The sequence below is a fragment of the Geotrypetes seraphini genome, chromosome 1 (genome assembly GCF_902459505.1).
Source record: "Geotrypetes seraphini chromosome 1, aGeoSer1.1, whole genome shotgun sequence".
In the NCBI taxonomy this organism is placed as follows: domain Eukaryota; kingdom Metazoa; phylum Chordata; class Amphibia; order Gymnophiona; family Dermophiidae; genus Geotrypetes; species Geotrypetes seraphini.
The window spans coordinates 336642576-336669871 of record NC_047084.1 but is presented as its reverse complement, the minus strand read 5'-3'; the positions used below and the strand labels follow the sequence as shown (position 1 = coordinate 336669871).

At 42.8% G+C, this 27296-nt stretch overlaps 1 protein-coding gene across 1 annotated transcript in view; it reads right to left on the bottom strand.

Moving 5' to 3' along the window:
* Positions 1-26407, bottom strand: part of PPM1K (protein phosphatase, Mg2+/Mn2+ dependent 1K) — a 69820-nt gene extending 43413 nt beyond the window's left edge. The window contains exons 1-3 of the mRNA XM_033959291.1: positions 26391-26407; positions 13276-13804; positions 8782-8882 (exon numbers count right to left, since the gene is read on the bottom strand). Coding sequence (XP_033815182.1) covers positions 8782-8882; positions 13276-13718 — 544 coding nt within the window. The 5' untranslated portion in view covers positions 13719-13804; positions 26391-26407. The remainder of the gene's footprint in view (positions 1-8781; positions 8883-13275; positions 13805-26390) is intronic.
* Positions 26408-27296: the final 889 nt, after the last annotated feature.

Sequence of the window (27296 nt, the reverse complement as noted above, 5' to 3'; positions counted from 1 at the left end):
AGAATGAATGAAATATGCCCCTCAAGCCAGCAAATGGAGGTAGACTTAATAACTGTGATATCTGCCCCATAAAAGGCATTATATATATATATTTATTTATTTATTTAATTTTTTTTTTTTTTTAAGAAATGAAAGATATTTGATGGAAATTAATTTGATGAATTTTAATTTAATGACTATTTTATTGTATTATAATATTGTATATTTACTGATTTCTTCAATAAAAATGTTATAAATTAAGGCACCATACAGCCACTAGCATGTAACAAAGCAAATGCTGACCAAAACACCTCTTCTGAAACACCCCAAGAGAAATGGAAACCATAAAGAATAGGGTTACCATATGGCTCTAGAAAAAGGAGGACGGATTCAGACATCCGGGTTTTACTTCCATTGAAAGTAATAGAAGTAAAGCCCATATGTCTCAATCTGTCCTTCTTACTTCCATTGCTTTCAATGGAAGTAAAACCTGGATGTCTCAATCCGTCCTCCTTTTTCTGCAGCCATATGGTAACCCTAATAAAGAACCATCCACATGAGAGAATCCATAGGACTCCGATGCCCCACCACATCTTGAATTGAGAAAAATTAGAAACAGCAAGTATTTTGGGAAGTCCCCCTTGTCACTCATAGTCCATACCTCAGGGTGCTACCCAATTGGCTGCATCAGAACAGTTCATAAACTATACTTTGGATACAGGATCCTCTTCTGTTGGGTTGTACCTCTCTTCTCCCATAAGGGTAGGTTGTTACTGCCTTTCTGGTCTCACTGCGAACTCCTCCCATCTGGACCAGCTAGGATCCATAACATCCTTAGGACCCAAATACTTTTACTCTTTGGGATCTTGTCAGGCACTTATGACCTAGGCTGGTCACTGCTGGACACAGGATACTGGACTTGATGGACCTTCAGTCTGTCTCAATATAGTAACTCTATGTTCTTATACTGACTGCAGATTCATGGAGGCATGTCTTCCTAAGGGCTATTCTCTTTCTCAACTGCAGACTTGCAAACCTTCCTGGCCAATATGACCCTTACCACCACCACCCCCAGCCTGGGGACGCCCTGGCTCCTGGTGTTCCAAAAACTTCTGTTCTACAAAGATAAAGGAATTTAGGGTTAGATTCATGGGCTGTGAATATGACAATGTATGGTTTTTATCCTGATAATATAGCTTGATAAGTTTTATTTCTTTGTGTTTTTTTCTTACTTTTCATATTAGAGAAATGATTCTCCTTTTTCTTTCTTGAGATCTTCAACATTTTAGTCTTTAGGGCTTGCCTATGTAGTATGTACTATTTTACTTTATTTTCTAATGTTTTTATTGTAAAATATTATTAATTGCCCTGTTCCTGTACAAGGTTTACTTGGATTGCTATCTTTAAAACTGCTTAAATAAATAAATAAAACAAACAAACCAAAGAAAAAATTCTCACTCAGCACATACTTAATCTCTGTTACTAGAGGATGTGGAAAAAGTCCATAAACCAGGAAAAACAGATTATGGTCTAGATCAGTGTTTTTCAACCGCTGTTCCGCGGCACACTTGTTGCCTGGTGTGCCGCAGGGCCGCCATCAGGGCAGTACTACCAGTCCTGCATTCAGGGGCCCGGAGCTGACAGGGGGCCCGAGGCAGGGGCGCCAGTAGCTCGCCAAGGCAAAGTGAGTCGATCACCCAGGACTCACTTTGTCTTGGCGATCTAATCTATCGAGCCGATAAGTCTTCTTCTCCCCGACGTCAATTCTGCAGTCGGAGAGGAAGTTCGGGCCAGCCAATCGCTGCCTGGCTGGGCGGAACTTCCTTTCCGATTGCAGAATTGACGTCAGGGAGAGCATGCGTTGGCGTCGGCGTCGGCTTTGGGGCCTGTTATCCATTGGTGGGTCCTGTTCCCCGATGGCAACGGCAGTGGCAGTGGCTTGGGGAACGGCAGGGAGAAAGAAAGGGGGCAAGCAGGGAAACAGAAGGAAAGAAGAGAAACAGAAAAAAAGAAAGAAAGGTCAGGGAGAGAGGAAGAAAAAGTTGGGGGAGGGAATGAGGTGTGGAGGAGAGAAAGCATACAGGCTGATAGAAGGGAAGAAAGATTGGATGCACAGTCAGAAGAAGAAAGTGCAACCAGAAATCACCAGACAAGGTAGGAAAAATGATTTTATTTTAAATTTAGCAAAGTGGAGGCAGTATTACCACTGTTTTCAAAGGAATTTGCCCAAATAACTTAATAGTTAATTGGGTAAATTCCCAGAGATGAAAACTTCCCTTCACTTACAATGCACAGTTCTGAATTTATATCTGCTGTCTATATTTTACAATATGGTTACCTTTTACTAAACCGCAATAGTGATTTTTAGCGCAGGGAGCCTATGAGCATCAAGAGCAGCGCTGGGCATTCAGCGCAGCTCCCTGCGCTAAAAACTGCTATTGTGGTTTAATAAAAAGGATGGAGGGTATATTTGCCTATTTTTGTATGCTATAAAAACCAAATACAGAGAGAGACTGAGAGCTGTTGACGAAGAGCTACGTGTGTGTCTTTCTTCGATTCCAGCCAGAATATCAGCTTTGTGTTCAGCCAAACAGGCCCAGGTTTCGCACTGAATAAAGTATTTTATAATTTTTTCACTATTCTGTTTACTTAATATTTCATAATAAAGTAATTATAAAATACTTTCTTTGTGTTTATTTGATTCCTATTCAAGAGAATTACTTTATATATAGTCAATATAGGCACAGAGTTAAATTTTTTAACATTTTCTAATGGTGGTGTGCCTCGTGATTTTTTTCATGAAACAAGTGTGCCTTTGCCCAAAAAAGGTTGAAAAACACTGGTCTAGATTCACTAAACTCACTGGTCTGGATTGTTGTTGGCCGAGTTCTGCCGGGCGACTGATTCACGAAAGAGTCCTCATTTGCATGTGCAGATCGGATGCATGCCTCATGGATCGCTGCAGAGCAATTGCGATGCACTCACAGACCATCCTGGTTGACTGTAGATGCAATCCGCGCATGCGCTTATTCTCCGCACAAGCGAGGTCAAAACAAAGTGGCATAGGTATGCAGCTCCTGAAAGGAATCAACTTTGTGCAGACAGAAGGGGGCACCCGCTTAAACTCAGAGGAGGGAAATTTAGTGGTGACACCAGGAAGTACTTCTTCACAGAAAGGGTGGTGGATCATTGGAACAAACTTCCGGTGCAGGTGATCAAGGCCACCAGCGTGCTCGACTTTAAGAATAAATGGGACATCCACGTGGGATCCCTACGAAGGTCGAGCTAAGGAACTAAGTCATCAGCACTCAGACTTAATGAGGTGGGTCAGTAGAGTGGGCTGACTTGATGGGCTGTAGCCCTTTTCTGCCGTCATCTTTCTATGTTTCTAGAAAGAAACAGGACACACTTTAAACCCATGGATTAAAACCACGGGCTCGCAGAGAGCAGGGAGATTTCAAGGATTTCAGGGCGGCAGAGAGCAGGAGAGTCAGCAAGGACAGTAGCGACTGGTCTTCAGCAGTCGCTTCATTTAGGATCAGCAAACCCAATTGGTGTTCCTTCTTCTGTTTAGTGAATCGATGGCTTCCTACTTATGCATGGCATTTTCCTTCATTTGCATGTGCAGATAGTGAATCGGGTTGGGAAACGATCACAAAACCATCGGTACACGATCGGTAAGTTTAGTGAATCTAGCCCTATGTACTTACTTTGGTAAGCTCTTTTTCAGTAGATAGGTGAGACATTCTAGACCAGTGTGGTTCTCAACCCTGTCCTGGGTACCCCCCAGTCAGTCGGGTTTGCAAGATATTCCTAATGAATATGCATGAGAGAGATTTGTATACCTGTCACTTCCATTATATGCAAATCTCTCTCATGCATATTCATTAGGAATATTTTGCAAACCCGACTGACTGGGGGGTCCCCAGGACAGGGTTGAGAACCACTGGTCTAGACAGATGGGTTATTTCCCCATAGCCACGTGCTACTTCAGAAGGAATCCACTTCAGATTTTTCACTTCTGTACTTCATTGGGTTCTTTGGGTATTAACTGTAGGTAGAACTAAAGAACCCAGTGAAGTACAGCAGAGGCAGAGTGAAAAATCCGGAGTGGATTCCTTCCGCAGCAGCACATGGCTATGAGGAAATAACCCATTTGTCTAGAATGTCTCACCTATCTACTGGAAAAGAGCTTACCAGGGTAAGTACATAATCTCTTTGTAGTCTGGGGCAGTTATTAGTAAATTGGAGAATTGGTAGTCTAGTTTTGCTGCTTGTATGGCTAGAAGGCCATCGTACAGTTTTTTTTGTTTGACGTCTCCGATTGGGGGATGCGTGAACGGTTTGTGGGTTCTCCTGTGTCTGGTTGAGGTAGTTTGGATTAGGCGGTTGTTTAGGTAGGCTGGGCTGTCTCCGTTTATGGTTTTAATAGTAGGCAGTGGAATTTGAAATGTACTCTTGCTTGTATTGGGAGCCAGTGCGAGTCGAGGTATGCCACATACCTCTCTGCTAGAGCTCAACTAGGCCCAAAAGCAATTTCACCAGATCACATCTCTATGCACAGAATGGGTCAGCTGGGGAGACAACCTTTAGACCAGTGGTCTCAAACTCGCGGCCCGCCAGGTACTATTTTGAGGCCCTCGGTATGTTTATCATAATCACAAAAGTAAAATAAAACAGTTTCTTGATCATATGTCTCTTTAGCTGTAAATGACAATATTATTATTAAGGCTTGGCCAAAAGGAATGATTTATAAACTAAACTATAAAGAGTTTTTTTACCTCATGCAAACTTGTCATTTCTTTAATAAGACATTAACTATTTTTTCTGAGGCCCTCCAAGTACCTACAAATACAAATGTGGCCCTGCAAAGGGTTTGAGTTTGAGACCACTGCTGTAGACTGACTATTCTGAATTTTCTCTCTCTTGGTTTTTCCCTCCTGTTCATTAATGGAGTTCCACTCTATTTTTAATTTCTATATGTAAAGTTTTTCCTTTTTCTTATCCATATTTAGCTGTAAACTGCCCAGATATTATGTGATGGGCAGTATATCAAACTCCTTAGGCCCCCTTTATCAAGCCATATTAGGATTTTTTTATCGCGGTAAAACTTAAAGCCCAGACGCTCATAGAATGCCTATGAGCATCACAGCTTTTACTGCAGCGGTCGGCGATAAATAAAAACAAAAAAAAAAAAACCCCTAATGCAGCTTGATAAAAGAGGACCTTAAAAAAAACTATCACCCTCTGCTGGAAACAGAATACTGGAGAACTGGTGGCTAATGAGGGCCTTTTACAAGGAAGGGCTCACAGCTCTTAAATTTCTACATCTGCAGGCTGAGGAGCACAATCCATTCATTCTGGTGAATGAAAAATGCAGGCATTTTTTTTGTCATCTTATTTACAAAAGGCAGGCTCACATCCTATATATTATGATAACTGCTTTACTAATTTGTCAAACTAATACTTCAATAGATTGCCAGCAAGATTTCCTCAAAAGGATCCGATTCAGATCTGTTGAACACAAGTCTTAAAACAGGGAATAGTGTGTTAGCTGGAGATTTCATACAACGAAGGGACGTAAACCACTTCTACTAGTCAACAGTTATGATGGAAAAATAACTTTCCTTTTATTCTTGTGGACATAGTTCCACCGCTGGCTAGAATATTAGCTGAGGGAGTGTTTTACCTAATTGGCTGAAGGCAGCAAGTGTCCAAAGTGGCGCAACAACTCAGCTGTTTATTAGCAACAATTAGCATGCCTATCCACAAATATAATTATTCTATGATTTTTGCTTGGAGCAGACAGTAATAGGAGATCAAGATTACATTGAACATTGGTGAAAAAAAAACCAAGGGTGGTACAAAGAAATGTGCAATTTTCGGACATTTCCGTATCATAAAGACACTACACCTGGAAGACAAAAGAAAATATTTGCATTACACTGACTCACTAGCAGTTCATAGTCATTGATTTAATCCCTGTTGAATTTTAGGAGGGTAATTTTATAACAAAGCACCTATGCTATGAAGGCACATAGGCTCAGGGATGCAACTACAGGCTCCTTTTACTAAGGTACGCTAGCATTTTTAGTACACACAGGAAATTACTGTGCGTTACGCTTCTAGAACTAACACCAGCTCAATGCTGGTGTTAAGGTCTAGCACACGCGGCAATGTAGCGCACGCTATTCCGTGCGTTAAAGCCCTAGCGCACCTTTGTAAAAGGAGTTCTATGTGTGCTTTTATAAAATAGCTGACCCAAAAGCTTTCATGCAAAGTTACACCTGCTCTGAGGCAGATACCCATAATTTTTATTCCTAAGGTTGCAAGAATATGGGTGTATTTTATAACATGCATCTTATAACTCTGCCCACACCCAACCCCAGAACACCTCAAGAAGGACATGGCAGTACTTGAGGGGGTCCAGAGAAGAGAGACTAAACTGATAAAAGGTATGGAAAACTTTTCATACACTGACAGGTTGAAAATGCTGGGGCTGTTCTCCCTAGAGAAGAGAAGAGGAGACATGATAGAAACCTTCAAAATCCTGAAGGGAATAGAGAAAGTAGACAGGGACAGATAGAGGTTTACTACACAGGTCCTGGACCTGTTGGGCCGCCGCGTGAGCGGACTGCTGGGTGCGATGGACCTCAGGTCTGACCCAGCAGAGGCATTGCTTATGTTCTTATGTTATGTTCTTCAGACTGTGGGGAACCACAAATACTAGGGGTCACTCGGAGAAATTGAAAGCGGACAGGTTTAGAACAAATGCTAGGAAGTTCTTTTTTACCCAGAGGGTGGTGGACACATGGAACGCACTTCCAGAGGTTGTGATAGGCCAGAGCACACTACAGGGGTTCAAGGAAGGTTTAGATAGGTTCCTAAAGGATAAGGGGATTGAGGGGTACAGATAGAAGCAGAGGTAGGTTATAGAAATGGTCAGGAACCACTTCACAGGTCATAGACCTGATGGACCACCGCGGGAGCGGACCGCTGGGCGCGATGGACCTCTGGTCTGACCCAGTGGAGACAACTTCTTATGTTCTTAACTAAAAGAACACAAAGACTTGCAATTTTATAAGGCACTTATTTTAGCACATTAAAACACTTTGGGTGCAATAAAAATGCATTAAAATACTCTCTCAAAATGGCCATTATTTGGCTAGCACCAGCATCCTATATTCTAATTTAAAAATAGCATCTGGTTCTGTGACTCAGGCCCTGACTCTGCAGCAGAGGATGGCTGAGATGAGGTCTCCTGTTGTGCGCAAGGCAAGCTTAAAAACACACTGCAGAAATTATGCACTTGAGCTGGGATGGGGGGAAGGGAATAGGCTGATAGATATCATAATATATAACAGCACTCGCCTAAGAGCAAAAACTGAATACCTCCAGGCTAAAGAATCTTCCCTTCTAGCTCTCATTCAGCAAGAAAAAGCCACTCAGGCAGGATGACAGAGTCTAAAGATAGAATGGTATAGGGTTATCATAATTTTGAAATGAAAAAGAAAAAGGACACTTGACCCCGTCCTTACTTGCTCAGACACCCCCCCTCTCCCCCCCGAAGCTAAATTTGAAAATTAAGCATCAGCACCTTGCATGCAGTTTGGCAGGGCCAGCTTCCTCAGAATCTGATGGTTCTCCCCCTTTTACCTCCTCAGTGCTACAATTCAATTTCCTTTGGGTTGCTACCACTGACTTGCCTCAGGAGCCGCTTCTCTGCAGGACCCGCCTACATGGAAATAGGAAGTTGCTGCAGAGAGGTGGCTTCTGGGGCAGGCCAATGGCAGCAAGCTCACCTAGCTGAGATACTGGTGACCTGAAGAAAATTGAATTTGCCTGGGAGAGAGCCACCGGACTTCCTGTAAGCCAGCCCTGCCAAACCTGGACAGATTTCACACAATTTTTAAAAATATGTCTGGATACCCGGACAGTTCTTTAAAGAGAGGACATGTCCAGGTTTTCCCAAACATATTGTAACCCTAGAATTGTAAGAAGAAAACGGTACAAAAACAAAAAGGAAGGAGAAGTGGGGTGAAGTGCAGGAAAAAATTGATTGTCAAGTAATTAACCAGAGAGAATTTCAAGAGTTGAAGACCTCAAATAAAAGTTATACTTTGAGAGAGAGAGACGGAGTAAAAGTAAGATATATGGGAACTGTTAGTCATTTTTAACTGCATATATTTTTTGACTGATAAAACTGCCTTCAGCCAATCAGTGAATATGCCAAAACTAGCACAGAGCTCTTTTTAAACCAAAACAGTATATAATGGCCCAACTTTTCTTTCTACTAGAAGTCATCATATCAAGCATTCACATTAATGAAAATCTTACTGGTGCGATAAATCAGTCTGTCTCGCCATTAAAAGTAACACCAGAAAGTAAGAGCAGGCAGCAGAGGCCTCTAGTAAGGATTTTGATGGTCAGCAATCATCATTCCCAGTTGCTATGGTGTCACCATAGACATGGCTGGACTCTGGAACAGTGGAAAGGGCTAAAGATTGGAGAAGTCTGTGAGCTCATCTTAAAGATTGGGCAGGCTAGTTCATCTCACCAGTAGGATTTGACATTGTGAGTTAAGTGTTTGTTTGCAATACACACAGCATCTTTCATTATATCCCCTAATGCAGCCTCAGGACAAAATACAGCCACGTCAAATGCTATATAAATAACTCATTCATGTTAAAAGATACGGACCTTTTATTGTTTAAATATATTTAGGAAACTGTTTCTATTTGGGGTTTTGCTTTTGTATTGTGTCCAATATTTTTTGGGAAGAAATGCAGCGACAATACCTACCATTAGCAGATGTGCGCACATGACCTGCAAATGCCTTATCTATTTCCAGGAAAGCTTTTATCAGCACCTTTTCCAAATTTTGCTCCTGAGAGAGCATCTCCCTGTAGGTGAAATAAAGTGATTATTCCTCAAATTCTTTATTACATGTAATCTACAGTTTAGAACTATTCCTTAAGAGAAAAGAGAGAGAGAGAGAGAGAAACTTTAACTGAGAGAAACTATTAAACTGGGCACCCTTTTGCACTCTTTGGGGGGTGGGGAGGAGTCATCTACTGGTAGAGCAGCAGGTTGAAAACCATGAAATCCAGGGCTAAAACCCCAGCAAACACTCCTTGTGACCTTGAGCAGTCACTGAACCTTCTATTGCCTCAGGCAGAGTGGATTTGATTTAAATCAAATCAATTTAAATTACTAGTCAGAAATACTTGATTTAAATCAGTGTTTTCTACAAGAAAGACTCATTATTGTAATTTTGGATGTCTTAAACTCTATAATGGTATGTCCTCTAATGCCAGTCTTCTGTACACTGTTATATGATGTTCTTTTTTCCTTTCTTTATTACTTTAATAAATAAACAAATTGAACTAAAAAAAAAAAGAAAAAAAGAAACAGCTTTTGAAGTCACCCACCCCTGCCCCGTTTTTCCCTCAGACTATCACAGACCATGTGCTGGGGAAATGCTGCCTGCTTCAGCTCCTCTCAAGTGCAGCTGTTATAGGAGAAGCCCCCTGCTTCCAGCACTCTACCACCTCGCTGGGATCTTCAGGTTGTTGGTCAAATCTCCATGGACCAACACTTACTCCCCCTAGACCTCTCATGAAAAAGGGGGGGGAGATGAAACGCAGCCGGCACCATGAGCACCCCAAAGGAATGCTATGAGCACCTAAACAATCTGCACTCCATACCCTGACCAAGTCAAAGGGACGAGCAAAACACCAGGAGAATGGACATCGAGCTCCATTAATCTACAGAGGCTGGCTGAAGCAGGTCCCCCAAAGATACACCTGCCAGCTGTGGATTTAAAATCTGCTCCTCTCCACATAGGCAGAGTAGACCCTTATTAAAAGGGGGTCTCTGATTTCACAAAAAAGACTGCAACTAGAGCAAAAATTAAAAAAAAATGCAAACCTAATCACAAAAATAAAAAAGAAATAAACCAAACAGATCAGAAGACACCTTTCATGCTTGCCTGCATAAAGAGAAACTGAAGGGGGCAGCAGATTCCTGGGAGGAGGCGGCTTCAAAAGCTGCAATTGATTCCTGGGAGGAGGAGGCTTCAAAAGCTGCATCTTTCTGCAGGATGCTCACGAGAATGGACAGGGTATCCTAAGATTCAGCATACCATTCCTTTTACACTAGAATAGAGATTTTAGGCCAAGTCCCTAAATTTACACTTTTCGTGTAATGGTGGAGAAAGACAGGCCAAGATATAGGATAATGTAGGATGATGGTCTCACAAGCAGCCAGCAATAAAACAGGTGGGGTTCGGGGTTTTTTTTTTGGGGGGGGAGGGTTAGTTACAGTATGACATTTGAATTGCATATACCACCTCCACTGTATGAAATCTCTCATGCATATTCATTGTAGAAATCCTGAAAACTTGACTGGCAAGGGGGGTACACCAAAACCAACTTGGGAAACACTGATCTGTGTAATTGCAAGGGTGCATGCAGTGGCCTAAGTGGTCATGTTTAAATGTTATCACAAAAATGAGGACTTATGCTAGTATTCTATAAAAGCAATTATGTGTCTTAACTACTATTACAGAATTTGCACTTAGCACCTTGCATCCTACTGCTTAATTTTAGGTGACCTTTGGAGAATTTACCCCTTTGTGTTTTAGATTAGACAAGCTTAAATCCCAACCTAAATTCTACTGAAATGTAGCAAAACCTGAAACAGTATGGGGCTCATAATCGAAAGAGAAAAACATTCAAAAACCGGCCTAAGTCAGAACTTGGACGATTATCAGTCAAAAACGTCCAAGTGCCGATAATAAAACCGGGTTTTGGACATATTTCTAAACTACCTAGGCCTTCACAGTGCCGCTGAAGGACCATAGCTAAATGAGGCAGTTCAGGAGGAGTGTCGAGGGTGGGATTTGGGCAGGAGGTGGGCAGGCTTAGACTTAGTTGTACTGCATGTATAACTGAAAGTTATACAGCACAGCACAGAAGGAACTTGGACGGTGACTTAGACCATTTAAAACATGGTCTAAGTCACAAAAACCCACCTAAAGTGACCAGATAAGCACTGCAAACACATAATACAGACCCCCCACACACTACTCCAGTGATCATTGACCCCCCCACCCCCATAAAAATATTAATCACAACTTGAAAATTGTGCCTCCAGAACATCATCACCTGGCAGCCTGGCATAGGAAAGCCTAGTTGTGCTGCACAGAGGCGTCTTAAGCCGTCTTGGGGGTGGGTTAGGGACCCATGGAGAGGAGGACCCATGCCCATAAGCCCCTATAATCACTGCATTGATATTGAAACATGTGCACTCCCCTATACATTCCCAAAACCCTTTTGTACTGCCATATACATGGCTCCTGCAGCCATAAGGGCTATTGGAGTGGTAGATAAGTAGGTCTAGGGAATTCTGGAGGTGGTTTAGGGGGCTCACTATGACCTATAAGGGAACAGTAATGAGATGATGACATGGCACCCTTTTTGTGAAGTTCACAGCAGTGCTCTGTAAGATACCCACTATTTAGTGCCATGTCTGGGTGTTCAGTCCATCACTTTGCAGACCCCTCACACATCCAGCAGGGCTTGTTCTAGGCGTTTTTGACTTGGACAAAAAGTTGAACGAAATGGTGGTATAAAGATGGACAATTTAGCAGCTTGGACGATCAGATTGGTAGGATGTATAGTTAGACGATTTAGAAACAGAAAATAATTTGGACGTATTTTTCAAAAATGTGTCCTAAGCTATATATATATATATATATATATATATTTTTTTTAAACTTTAGACGACTTGCGACATGGACGAAAACGGACTTAGACGTTCCTTTCAATTATGCCCCTCCACATGTCATTTGAGATCTTTGCGCAAAATTGAAAATTCTTTAAGGAAAAATAGGTCAGAATTTCTCAAAGGGAAATATGAAAGATGGTTCAACAATTACAATAAACACAAAGATACAGTTGTACCTGGAAGTGCCACTGATTAATAAATTAAAAAAAAAAAAAAATAGAATTTCACATACTTTTCTACACATGAAAACTATTTAATTTTTTTGTTGAATAATCAAAATAGCTCCTTTTTGTCCAGATTATTATTGAACAACTGTGATCTATCTTCTATCAGAATTTTAGATTTGGATCCAATATTTTAGCACAATTTATACTCAAGATACAGACTCTCCTAGGGGGATTTATAAACTTTAACCATAATGTAGTAGATAGAAAATCCAGAATACATTAAATTGTATTTTAAAAGTAAGAGGAAAAGCCTCAGAACCCCGTTGGGGAGCAAATTTTCCTCAAACTAGAGAAGGTAGTAACTTTATTTGGCAGAAAATCCTCCTATCAAACATTCAGTCAAATAAACCTTTAAATTATTATCTGAAAAAAGTGACTTATCTTTTATTCCTTTTTCACTCTCTTTCACTTTGTTGAGCGATTACAACAGAATTTGATCCATCCTCCCATCTGCATCAGGGAACTCAATTTTCCCGTCCCATCCCTGTGAGTTTTGTCACGGTCCCATTCCTTTAAGCTCTGCCTTAACCACACAAGCCTTGAACATTTATGATTTTAAAAGGTTTGAGGCTTCTGCAGATGGGAATGGAGCTTGCAGGAATGGGGCAGGGGCAGGGACAGGAAAAGAACCTGCTGGGATGGGAAAATGAGTTCCTGTGGGGATGGGGGAAATTTTGTCCCAGTGTCATTCTCTACTCAGGATCGTACTCTAAGTGACACTGCAGGTGTCACCTATATGTGGTTTCAGTAGGTATTTTGTGGAGCTCACACTTTCCACCACAAGTGTACCAGTTAAGAGTGAGATATGGGTATGGGTCCCTTTCTCTATAGTCTACTCCAGGGATTTGCTTACTGCTCTAAGAGGATTGGCCATTATATCAGCAGCTGTCAAACAATATGCTATGTACTATCACTTCATCTCTTGTGGTGGGGGCAGTGGGAGGAGTCATGCCTTTATTTCTCCAATGGTCATTCTAATCAGTTTGGGCATTTAGTCATTACTGAAACAGGTCTAGCCACAAAAGTTCAATTTTTAGCCCTGGACATTTTTACAAATGTTCCATTATTGCAAAAAAATGTCCAAATCATTAGCCTACCCTACCTAGTTCCACTCTAAACATGCTACAGTACACATCCCTTGAGATTTAGATGAACTGCATTAAAAAAAAACATCTTAAAATGTATTGCAAAAAAAACATCCATCTGCCACTTTGTGCCATTTTTGAACTTTTTTCTGTTTAGAAAATGAGCCCATATTCTCCAAAATGTGCAGACTTACTCTATATATTTATCCATGAACTTGTTACAGAAATCAGCAGCTGCTACTCCACCATGGCCATCATAAACCGCAAAATACAAGATATCACCTGTCAATACTGCAAAGTTCAAGCGATCCTCATTCTCCTTACGCTTCCCGAGCTGTGTTGCGCAGCCCACCTTTGAAAGGCTGACTTTGGGGATTGGCTTCCCATATTTAATGCTTGGTGGGATCAAAATGGGTTCATCAATCCGATTGTCCCAAATCCCAAAAGAGTCCCAAGTGGCAGGACGACCACTTCCATCTTGATCAAAACGGGAAGCTCTGCACTCTGTGGTGGTGGTGGTGTGGCACACTGGAGTCACCCGGGTATCTTCCTGCACGAGGCAGGATGTCAGCAGTGCCTGCCTTCTCACATGATGCCCACTGCGTCTGGCTAGATGAATCAGAGCAGCTGTGGACATAACTCAGCTCCAAGAACGCTGGTAAGAATGTGAAGACTAATAACCACTGAGACGACTCAAAGTAGCAGATGTGGGGGGAAAAAAAACCTATACAGAAAAAGAAAGGGTTTCAATGAGACAGCAAGGGACGTGACAAAGTAAGGGACTGTAAGAAGTGTTAACTTATGCATTGTGTGTCTCCAAGTGCAGAACATCTATTGGGGACAATCTTTAGCCCTGCCCCCAAACTCTAATTGCTATTGCTCTGTTGGATAAAATATTGGTCCAGGCTGCAGCCTCGGAGGCCCAACCTATGAGTGTCACTGAGAAAAAAAAAAAAAATCTAACTTGTTGCTCCTTCATTTCAAAGTGTGTTCCGATTAATGATTACCACTTTCTCCTATTCATGAAAGGTGCAATATAAAATCAGTCTGGTTCAAGAACAGTAATCCAAATGTATCCCCTTCAACTAACCTAACCTTTGTGACAATTCAGATGTAGAGGGAAAAAAAAATTGTCAATTTATATTACTCAGAATAAAATCCTTTCCCAAGTGGCTCTGAAAGCATGGATGGATCATTACTTATTACAATAGTTAGAAAAATCATGATCTAAATATGCAGTTTAACCTCTAGAAAGACACAAGCTTAGTTCTACAAGTGTTTACTACACTAGTAAGAAATCTCAAAAGATATGGCATGTTTCATGTCATCATCTAAACCAGGGGTGTCCAACCTTTTGGCTTCCCTGGGCCGCATTGGCCTAAAAAAAAAAAAAAAAAGTTTCTTTGGCCGCACAAACACGCAAACGCTACAGCAAGACAGAGGAGGGAGCCAGCAAGACGGTAAACACCCGGGGGCAGCAAAGGAAATCATTGCATGGCCCTCGACCAGAGCCACACAAAATACTTCACGGGGCCGCAGGTTGGATACCCCTGATCTAAACTGAAGAAGTTCTCTGCTAAAAATCATAAACCTATCAATATCAAAAGATGCCTCCCTCTGTTAATCCATTATTCACAATGAAACATAGAAACATACATGTTCAAAGATACTATGCCTACTACTGAAAATAGCCTCCAATTATAAAATATTGAGATGGATAACCTGGACATACAGATGGATAAACTGGACATAATGGCCTCACTTGTGTATGCTGGACACTACAGATCTATATTTTCCCATAGCCTGGCCCAGCCTGTACCTTGCTGTTTGTGAACACATGTATCCTTTGAAATGCTAACCCAGCTGGCCTTTGCTGCAAACTGTCTCCATTCCCTGCTGGGAGGATACTTCTCCAAGGTTCTGCTGAGCTGTTATCAATGCTGTATGACTTCATATATGCCAGGCACCCTGGAAAGCCATAAAACATTTATAACAAGCAACATTCCCTGCAGGATGACAGGGGAGTAAGAGACATAGGAGCCTGATACACAGGCTGGCCTGTCTCTGAAGCAAGTTATGGGAACCAAGCACAGCTGGGGTGCTGGAGGTCACCTTTGCCAACTTTCTGCATAAGACTATCTACAAGGACGCCATCCTGAAGATGCACAGAATTGTAAAACCACAAATTAGCATCTGCAAGGTGATAAGGATCTCAGAGCTGGAGGAAGAAAGTTCACAAAGAATTCTGTTTCTGCTTGGGCCCCCCTCCTAGGGGGGGAAGTGAGAGAGGCGTGGACTGGGGGGAGGAATAGTTAGGTATACATTTTTATACCAAAAGGGAAGTACATGACCAGAGTTCGGGGATGTGCTTTTTTGGAACGAAGGAAGAATTTCTCTATATAACAATCCATGCATCACAGGTAAAACCAAAGAGATTCATTTGCTTATGCTGCAGGGAACTACTAGCCCCCTGCTAACTACTAGCCCCCTCCATTGCATATTCTGAACTGACAATATATTTCTTTCTACTATGTCTTTGCTGATGCAATTTTGTAAGTCTTTATACTAACAATAAAAAATATTGTCTGTTTTTGGAACATACAATGCCGTCTCATAGTCATTCCAATGAAGTAAAATAAGTGGCATTACTTCAATATATTCCCAGATTACAGGAATAGGATTTAAAAAAAAAAACCCTAAACACAATAAGAGTGTTCCTTCAGTTGTGCAAAGTAAAGGAGGCTGCTTGATACACATCAAGCAAGTCAAATTCATTTTTATTGAGTCACTTAAACATGAAATAGTGGAAAACAAAATTTTCAATGTGTGGAGAAATGCCAGTTTTCACCAGAGCAGGTGCCTGGAGATGACTACATAGCTGAATGCTCCAGCAGTCACAACCACCTGCCATAATGGTCAGCACTAGAGAATGACACGGTGGCGGTTTACCCGCGGCCACCGCATTTCGCCGCGGGTAACCCGCCAAAACGGGGAACGAAAAATAGCAGTCGCTGCGGGGACGGGGACAAGGCCATTCACCGCCCGTGGAGCGGTGAATGGTCTTGTCCCCGCAGTGAGGCATGAAGGATCGCGCGGTCCCTGCAGCCCACACCCGCCTGCCCGATCGATCCTAGTGATTAGCCAGCTCTCTCCCTTCTCCTCACCTTAGTTTGTAGGTTTTCTTTTTCGGCGACCCACACGCTATCAAAGAGCCACGCACCCGCTGCTGCTCAGTTTCGATCTTCTGCTCTGACGCAACCGGAAACAGGAAGTTGCAGCAGAGCAGAAGATTGAACACTGAGCAGCCGCGCGAGTGCGGCTCTTTGGGAAAGCGTGCAGGTCGCCGAAAAAGAAAACCTACAAACTAAGGTGAGGAGAAGGGAGAGAGCTGGCTAAACAGTAGGATCGATTGGGCAGGCGGGTGGTGGCTTCGGGGACTGTGCGATCGCTCATGTTCCCGGCTCAAACTGGAAGGAGGGAGTGAAAGGGAAAAGGATTATGGGCCAAGGGGATGAAGACAGAAGAAAAATCCACAGCAGAAAAGAAAGGGAAGGACAAGCAGGTGAGCCAGATGCTAGAAGGGGGGGGGGGGGGAAGAAAGAGGGAAAAAAGCTAGATGGGGGTTGAAAAGAAGAGACACATTGGTATGAAAGAGGAAGATAGGGGAAATCTGGACACAGGAAGGTAACAGAAAGAGGGGAAATTATGTGCATGGGGCATAGGGACAGAGACATAAAGGGGACATGCCATGGGGATGGGGGCAATGGCAGGGGGGGGGCAATGGCAGATACATAGGGGAGATAGTAGAAATGGGGAAAATAGGAGCACAGAAGCGAGATGGTTTGTGGGGATGGGACAGGGACCGAGCTCGCAGGCTCCAGTGGCTTGCACAAATTACATTGTAACGTGCCATGAAAATAAGAGGGAGGAAGGTAGATAGATAGGCCATGCGAGAGGAGCTGAAGGGTAGTAGAAAGGAACAGATGGTAAAGGAGGGAGGGAAGGGTGGTGGTGGAAAGGAATAGGACAGACATTGAAGGAGGGTGGAGAGGAACAGATCCTGAAGGGAAATGTGGAAGACAGAGTGGGAAGAAGACAGATGCCAGATTATGGGGGAGCGGAGGGAAGAAGATGGGTGCTAGACCAATTGGGGGGGGGGGTGAAGAGAGAGGCACAGTAACAGCAAATGGAAGACGCAGAGAGAAGACACACAGTGGATGGAAGGAATTGAATGAGAAGATGTGGAAAGCAGAAACCAGACAACAAAGGTAGAAAAAAAAATTCTATTTATTTACTTATTTTTTGCGTTAGGATAAAGTAGTATATTAGTTGTGTTGATAAAAATTTATAAACAAAGCCCTGCCAGCTGAACATCTCTTTCTCTAGTTCAGCAGCAGGAACTTTGATTTATAAAAAAGGAATAAGCTAAATATTACAGTACTAAGGCTTATATGGATGCAGCGGGGACGGTGACGGGGCAGTGAATGGGATGGCAGTGGCAGTGACGGGGCGGTGAAAGGGATGGCGGTGACGGGGCGGTGAAGGGAACAGCGGTGACGGGGCGGTGCAGAGGATGGTGGGTCGGGGACGGGGCGGTGACGGGGACAGATTTTTCCCCGTGTCATTCTCTAGTCAGCACTGCAGTGATATGAGCTTACACAGAAAACATGACCAAGGTCAAGATACACAGCTGACAGAGCTTGCTCTGGGACCAAGATGACTCCTCATGCTTTCTTTGTATGGCCTCCTAATTCTGCCCTGCTTTCCCTCCTTTCACATGAACACTGGTTTTCTTGTCCATGGCTACATTATGCTGATGTAGATGCAGCTCCTGAGACAAAAGGATTGAAAAAACATTTGCACCAGTCAAGATTTCCTTTCCCCTAAGAAGCCACAAAAATTGATTGATTTGTTTTTACACACTCCACTTTTGCCCCTCCCTTAACAATATCTTGTTTGCCCCAAAGAACCTTTCCCTTCCTTTATTGATGCTGTCTTTTCCCCTTGCCACACACCCTTATGACCCAGAAAAAGAGAACTTGTGTAAATTTCACAAAGGATGGCCACCAGGGCAGGATTAATTCATCGAGGGCCCATAAGCACAGAAGTACACTGGGCCCCCTGCCCCAGGGACCCCACCATGCGCCCAGGTGGAAACAGGAAGCTGCATCAGAGGGAAGCTTTGGGCAAGCAGCACCGCTTGGACAATTACAGTTCCTGTTGCCTTTCTTACCCACGTTGCTTGCTTGTCTTACTTTCCGTCGATCGGGGTGGGGCCTGCGTTGCCAATTGATGCTGGAGGGGCCCATCGCCGTTTGGAAAAAACAATGTTGATGTCCTCCTTCATCAGGGCCCCCTGACCATTTCAGGCCCTAGGCACGTGCCTACTTGGCCTATTGGTTAATCCTGCCCTGATGGCCACAAGAATATAAGTCCTGCTAGCAGCAACCTTCCTCCCACCATGTGATTTTTGTCTCCCTGGCTTAGGCCCTCCTGATATTTCATCTATTGGGTACAGCCACAGATTCTAAACATCCAAGCTTTTACAGAACTCCATATGAGGATGCTCCATCATAAAAAAAAAGATACACAGAGGCTTTGAAGTTACTGTACCACAAATCTATTTTTAATCTTTAAACCATTTTAGTAAAGGGGTCCCCTAAGTAAATGACCCCCCTCTACCACTTAGCATTTCCTTCTAAGATGCAGGCACAATATTAGACATTATGCAGATATACAAATAATCATCCAGGAATAAACTACCTAGATGGCAAGGTTGAGTGGGCTTTAAAGTACTCTTGATGGGTTTTTAAAATTACGTTTTGCATATTATTGTGGATAATTTATTGTTTGATCTTATTGGCTCAGCTGATTCAACTGCCTAGTGACAGCAGAGGTAAGGCAACTGGGTCTAAGTTTATTAGTTAGTATTAAGTTTTATTTGTAAAAGTATTGTAAATTTTTATTTTTGGAATATAACTAAAACTAATTCACATCTTATTTATTGTTATTTTTGATTAATTTTGTGAACTGCTTCAGATAAAAGACGGTACAGTAACATGAAAATTTTTTGCCTTCTCTTGATTTCTTTCCTCTGTTACTGCATATATTGTATATACTTAAATATAAACTTAGATTTTGGGTTGAAAAATATGGCCCAAAAATGGAGGTCTTAGTTTATGTTTGAGTCATCCCAAAGAGCATCCCTGACCCCCTCCTTGATCTGTTACAGGCTGCCTTGAGCCCTGATGGTCAAGCAGTGAGCCTAAAATTTTGTAAGAAATGAAGTTTTTTTGATATGGACTAACTATAGTGCTTCACTTAAAAAATAATATACCGATAAAGACATTGACAAGTTACTTTGGAGGAAAGACAAAAGGGAGATATGATAGAAACGTTTAAATACCTACCGTGTTTCCCTGAAAATAAGACACTGTCTTATATTAATTTTGGACCCAAAAAAGGCACTAGGTCTTATTTTCAGGGAGGTCTTATTTTTTTTTCCCATGTACAATGATCATCTCTCCCCTTCTCTCCTCCACCCCAATTCTTCCTATTTCCTTTCTCTCCCTCACATGGCACCATCTTTCCTCCCCTCTCACCCATCCCCTTGTGCCTTCCCTCTGCACAATCTTTCTATCCTTCCTTCCCTCCCATCCCCCTGTGCAACAGAATCCGTACAGCCTATATCCCTCCCTCCCCCCACTGTACAGCAGACCCTTGCAGCTTATATCCCTCCCTTCCTCCCATCCCCCCGTGGAGCATTTTTAATCCCTCTCGCCGCACACCCCCTCTCCCTGCTGACCCTTTCATCTCTCCCACCCATCTGAACCCTGAAATAAGGTTAGTCAGATTTATCTGGAGGTGTTTTGGAGATACATCAAGGTTGAAGTTGGGTCAGGCGCGCTGTTCTCAGTTGCTACTTTTCACTTTTTTCGAGTGCCCCCAAGCGTGCGTGGTATGTCTCGTGCTGCAGAACACGTAGACATAGCCACTCACCGGACAGCCATCCACCACAAATGGGCATGAATCCAAAGAATCCTGCACTGTTTCCCCGAAAATAAGACCTATCCCGAAAATAAGCCCTAGCATGATTTTTAAAGATGCTCCTAATATAAGCCTGACCCCAAAAATAAGCCCTAGTTAAGATTGACCCCTGAAGCCACCCCCCCCCCGAATGTCCCTGATACTCCCCCAACTCCATCCTTGACACTAGTCTGCCTGATTTGCTGAAAAAATCAGACTCATTTATTCAGGAACCCCCACCCTTGCAGATGTAGGAGGCCTTGGAGCAGAGGTATGTCAGTCTCATGGTGGGAGGGTCAGTGGGGTTCTGCTGCACAGTTGGATGGGAGGGAGGGATAGAAAAATGCTGCACAAGGGGATGGGTGAGAGGGGAGGAAAGATGCTGCACATTGGGGGGGGGGGAGAAAGGAAAGAGGAAGCATTGGGGTGGAAGAGAGAAAGGGAGAGATGATTGTTGTACGTGAAAAAAATAAGACATCCCCGAAAGTAAGCCCTAGTGCGTTTTTTGGACCCAAAATTAATATAAGACACTGTCTTATTTTCAGGGAAACACCATATATATATACACACACACCAAATATATGCATCCATAAAACTTTAATAATAATAATAACAGCTTATATACCGCATTACCGTGAAGTTCTATGCAGTTTACAAAGATTAAGCAAAGGTACAAATTGATTGACTAAGAGGGGAGGAAGAAAGAGGGTTAATAGGACAGGAAATCCATTTTTGAGGAGAGAGTGATCAATAGAACAAGTTTATCGCTATAGCGGGGAGAGAGAAGAGAGGATCATTTGTCTAGATACTTTAGGAACAGGTGTGTTTTCAGACGTTTCCTAAATTCCTCATAAGTAGTGGGCGAAAGCAATTGTTCTAGGTCTTTACCCCATGATGCTGCTTGGTGCGAGAGAAGATGTTCATGGTGTTTTTTCAGTTTACAACCTCTCACTGGGGGGGAAACGAAGTTGGAATGTGAGCTTCTCTTGTGTCTGTTGGCTGAGAAGACGAAAAGGTCAGTTATATATTTAGGGGCAAGTCCATGTAGTGCTTTGAAGCTGAAGCAGGCAAATTTAAACTTTACGCGCGCCTCCATTGGCAGCCAATGCAGCTGCTGGTAGTAGGGTGTCACGTGGTCAAACTTCCTCAGCCCAAAGATCAGTTTGACCGCTGCATTTTGCATCAATTGTAAACGCTGAATGTTCTTTTGGGAAATTGCTAAATAGGCGATGTTACAGTAGTCAAGTAGACTCAGTACGAGGGATTGGACTATTCATTTATTTACCCAGTAACGTAAAGATCCGAATCATGCTGTCATGCTAAGTATGCTACTGGATGCCAAAAAGTAATGAGAAAACCAGTATAGAATTCATATGAACACCAACATAGGCTAATGTTACACTTCTAATGTTTACAAAATATGCTTCAAAATAATATTGTTAAAGAGCATATAAATTTGAAAAATAGGCATAAAGCAGTATGCTGGGCCTCAGCACAAAACAAAACACTTTAAAAATGAATACAGGAGAGAAACAAGATGGTGATGGGAGCAGACGCCTGAGAAGGAGGCTCTGTCATTCGGTTCTGCCGGTGTTCATAACAAAACTCCTCTTGCCTAGTTATGGGTAAGAGGAAAGGAGCCCTTCACGGCAACCCTCTGGTGGCAATAGCAGCACCACAATGGCTTGTGCAGACAACTATTGTAGGAGCTTTTACTCGACTGGGTGAATCTGCAGCTTCTACTTCGGAGGTAAGCCCAAATTTGTCAGGCGAGCTCAGCTCACAGGCTAGGGCGCTGTTAAGCTCGAAGCAAAGGCAGCCTCCACCTCAACCCGGAAGCAAACCAGTGTCGGGAGTGTCTTAGGAATCGATGCCCCAAGAGGAGATTTCGAGCCTCAGCGACGGAGGGTCGGTTGCTCCAACTTTGTCGGGAGCTGGAGTGACTGGAGAACAGCAACAGTTATCCCACCCTGGAGCAGGGGTGAGAGGAACTTCTGGTGGGATTAAGATCTTATTTGGAGTGTTGGAGAAGCCGGAAAAAATAGACATGAAGGCCTTAAGGCAGGCTATCTCAGTTATGGACACAAACCTCAAATTGTCTTTTTCCACTCTAAGCACTGACTATGGGCCTATCCACTCTAAAGTGGAACAACAGGGTTTGGCCCTTAAAGATAGAACTGAAAAGATAGAAAAATAGGAGACAAAAATCTGTGAAATGAAGGCTTTGGATCTGGAATTAGTCAATGAAAGATCATTTATGCAAGGAAAATGGAAAGCTTCGAAAACTGATTAAGGAAAAACAACTTGAGACTCCTTAATTTTTCTAAATGCCCCTTAATATCACCAATGGAGATGACAAGGAAGTACTTTAAGGAAATGTTGCTTATTCCATCAGAAAATTTGCCACCTATTGTCAGAGCTAATTATTTTCATATAAAGAAACCTGTGGAAGTGTCAACTCCTAACGAGATTCAAGGGGAAAATGAAGTGGATACTAATTTAACAACTTTTCTGGAAAACTCTTTAGAAGTTATAATAGAAATGAAAACCTTGTTAATAACTCTAGCTTTGGAAAGTGATAGAGAATATGTATTACGATTGTATTTTCGTCATATAAATGATCAGTTCGTATATTTCCAGATATGTCTTTAAGATCTCAGAAGCAGAGAAAGGAATTTTTGGCATTGAGGCCAAGAATCCTTGCCCTGGGAGCAAATTTTTTGTTGAAATTTCCTGTTAAATGCTTCATTACATATCAGAATAAGAATTATCTATTTTTTGAACCTAAACAGCTGTTAGGATTTATAGAATCAAAAGAGCAAGTAGTGCCCGTAGCTGAAAATGTATAACTTGTCATAACCGGCTGTAGGATCTGCAGATAATTGCCACTTTCTAGTTTGAATAAGAGTTTTTCCACTAATAATTTTTCCTAATCTTTCTAAATATGGTGGACTAAATATAGTGGATTAAATCACTGGGTTAAGGGCTCCTTTTATCAAGGCGCGCTACGGGGATTAGCGCGTCTTGACATTTCATCACGTGCTAACCCCCCTGTTTGTCTGACTTGGCTGTTTAGATTGTAAGCTCTTTTGAGCAGGGACTGTTTTCTTCTTCTTTGTGACTCTGTACAGAGCTGCATGCATCTGGTAGCACAATAGAAATGACTAGTAGTAGTTTAGTTTAACCCTCTTTTGCCTCAGGTACAAACTTAGATTGTAAGTCCTTCAAGGGCCAAAGAAACAACTAGGGGTTCTTCTACTAAAGTGCATTAACTCCCCATTTTACGAAGCCGCATTAGGCCTTTTTTTTTTTTTTTTTTAATTGCCGGCCACAGCGGTATTAGCTCTGATGCCACAGAATTTCTATGAGCGTCAGAACTAATACCGCCGCGACCTGCAATAAAAAAAAGCCTAACACGACTTTGTATAAAGGGAGAGGGGAGTAAGTTTTGGATCTAACCAGTGGCATAGAGAGGGTGCGTGGCACCAGGGGTGACACTCCTCCCCCAACCTCTTCTCTGCCCCCTCTGCTCCTTCACAACCCCCGACAACCCCCTCCCCACCTTCCCTTCCCCCATACCTTTTTAATTTTCCAGGAACAAGCAACCTCACGAACTTGCTGCTTACATCATGTCAGCTATCCCTCTGACATCACTCCCTAGGTGCGGGGCCCAGAAGTGACATCAGAGAGAGTCAACTCTGACGCGGGCAGCAAGTTCGTAATGCTGCTTGTGCAGGGAAAATTAAAGCGGTACAAGGGAAGGGGCACGTGCACATGCGTGGCAGGGGGGATCGGAAAGGAGTGGTGGGGTGGAGAGGATGACGGGTGCCGGCACTCCTACCAAGACCGAACCCGGGGCAGACCACCCCCCTTACTATGCCCACTGGGTCTAACCTATGAGTTTAACGAGCAGCAAGCCCAAGATTTACACTGCCTTAAGAAGGAGTGTTCCCAATATTTCGTACTGCAGGTCATACATTAATGTTCTCATTAGCATGCAGTTCCTGTTAAGAGTTATCATGGGACCACTCACTGCCCTATTTAGGAGGCACTAAGTCACATTAGCATGCACTAATTCTAATGCACTAGTGACAAGCAGGATAACACAGGAATGCCCCCTTCACACAAAAAAAATTTTAAAAAAAATAAATATCAATCCTGCGCAGGTTAGCAAATACTGCAAAACACTAATGTGTTCTATAGTAGCCTATTAGCATGCCCTAACTGCTCATTAAAGACTTAACATCCTTTAGTAAAAGGACCCCCCCCCTAGTGTACCTGAGTTTAACACACCCCAAATTACTATTGAAAAAGATGAAAGTTGTATGTACATAAATACTGAATTCCCTCACATCAAACATAGAAAGGAAGGACAGTGTCGGCCATAGAAGACTGACTCACTAATGCAATTCACCACTGGTAAACGTGGTGGCTGGATATTTAGCTACGGTGCAAGGTCCTGAGGAAGCCAGAGTGAAACAGGGAAGTTCTGCAGAACACATAATAGACACTGACATGACGATTATGGACATGGTGATTCTTTTTGCCACAAAGGCTATATAGAATTCTAAGAATAAGTATTAAATACAGCAAGGAGGTTTTTCTGACTGATGATAGCTTATAAAGGTGTTCACACAATTACATACTTGAAATCTTCCTCCTTGAATTGACTGTTCCCCTCTTTGTTATGATTAATGATACCATAGTGAATGCTGCGGTTGTGCTATTTGGCCTTTATCTGCCATCAAGTTTCTATGTTACAGATAGTGGAATAAGCACTTTCCCCCATGCAGACTTACATTCTTGCAAGCCTTCTGCCTTCACATTTTAGAATTATGTATTAAGGCTCTGTGTGTGACTATACGATAATAGCTTAGTTAATGACCCGAGTTATTTACAAATGTGACCTATTAGAGGTGGGAGATCTGAATAGATAGGGGAAACACTGGCTGCTTTAGTTACTGAGCAGTTTATACAGTAAAACTATAATCCACTGCAATTTTCTACAATGCCCAAATATTTCTAGTTCTTACTATGGATAAAATGTTCCACCAGGAAGTAATGTAGCCTAGAATCTGAAACACACCTAAAAATAAATCCTCTATCATGATCCCAAGGGATCCCATATAGAGTCCTAAAAATTTTGTTGAATAGGATACTAGGGAAAGAAAGTAAGCTACACACATAGCAGCACTCAGGAGACAAAAAAAAAAAAAAGGATTGGTGCTATGCTTTATCCACACCCAGAATGTCTCGTATTGTAGCTGTTCCTAACGTTGCAAAAAAAAAAAAAAAAAAAAAATTGCACTTAGAAACCTAGCAGCACTTTACCCCATGTGTGGGATCTGGGGGCTCTTACCTCAATAGAGCATCACGCCTCTGCACAGAGGCAGAGACAGCAGAGGCAGTGGGCTTTTGGTCCCTCCTCTCTTGCACAGCAGCTCAGGTGTGGCAGAGGGCATGACTGCACCTCTAACACTCTCAGAGGGCGTCGGCGCGCAGCCGCCTCCTCATTGGCCAGTTTCTGTAACCCAAGGCAACGCAAAAAAATAAATCCCGCCTCTCCTTTCTCTTAGCCATTCATAGAACCCTGGGAAACAGCAGCGCGCACAAGACGTCATAGATTCCTTTTCCAAGACAGGCACAAGCTCGAGGAAAACCAGGGTCACGGTCAGGGATATAAATGGATGGCCACTGCCTCAATGTTTTCGCATTGCTATATATCACATGAATGCTGCTATCACCAAGCTATTTGACACGCTGCATTTCAACAGGAGCCTATCTGACCCAACCACGCTGCTGCTTTAGCTGATTACTTCTAATATTGTTTATGACGTGCGAGTGCCCGCATTGGAATGTACTAACCATGGCTTTATTTCAGCATCATTCAGTAAGACAGGAACCGGGGGGGATGGTAGGACAGGACAAAGAAGGTGAAGTATCAGGATTTACATAAGTAGACCTAAATAAAAGCCAACATCGGGGCTCATTTTCAAAGCATTTAGACACAGGAAGCGCCATAGACATCTGTGAGTTATTGAGGCTCATTATTTTCAAAGCTGTGCTCCTGTCACAGTCTGACCACAAGAAGGAAGTCTAGCATTCAAAAAGCATTCGGTAAGGTGGGAAATTCTATAAACAAAAGGATTGCAGTATTATTTGTTTTTTATTGTTTCCATGCTCCTCTTCCCCACCCATGTTTACGGTGGTTGCCGAAAAATTGCCCCGCCCTACCCCCAAACAGAAGAGCTCACCTCTAGCAGAAAAAAAAATAGGTTTACTTACTGCTTAGAAGGCACAGAGACTGCATTCAACGCCTGTCTATTCCGACTAGGACAGGCTGGAATCCTACGTCAGAAGAAGAACTCGGGCAGCAACCAATAAGAATCAAGCACCGCCTAACAGCTCACCAGGTGGGATGCTCATTGGCCCTTGCCTCCAAGAACTCCTATCTACTTTGACTGGGGCCAACTGGAACGCTCACCCTGGGAAGAACTCAAGCAGCAACCAATGGCAAATCAAGCACCGCCCACCAGCTAATAGGATTGGTTGGAATAGCTGATGGTCATCCCATGAGTCTATGGGCACCGCTGCTTCTTCGCTGAAGTTGGGAAAGTATGTGCACAGCTGCTTCTGGAACTCTGGTGCAGAGGTGCCCTGGACTACAACTTCCAGTTGCCCCTGGGCCATTCCCAGATACATTAATTGTGGGTAACAGAGTATAACTCCTTTTTTCTGATCTTAGACCGCAGCATTTAAACGAGGGGTTAAGCTGCTCCGTACAATTGCTTTTAAGTACAGAAGCATATGTGAGTTAACTGGTTTGTTAACATAGTAGACACAATATCATCAGGTAAACAAAACCTTTTCTTTATTGATTAAAAGCTCATGTACTGATTTATTCTAGAGAGAGTGTGTGTGTTGTGCGTGTACCGGGAGAACAGCTTTTTTGTTGGGGGGAGTTGAGTATGTGACCCGGCTACAGCTCTTTTTTGTGACTTGCTAGCTTGGTTCTTTTATCTGCAGTATTAAGGTTAATAATCCACATACAGGGAGAAGAGTAGGGAAGAGAAAGCACATATGTAAGAGGTCTCTTGCTGAAGAAATGTATACAGTATTTTATTCATAGGCAGCAGAACGCTTTTTTGTTGGGGGGGCACCCAAAAGCTCTGCCCTAGATTTGCCCAAG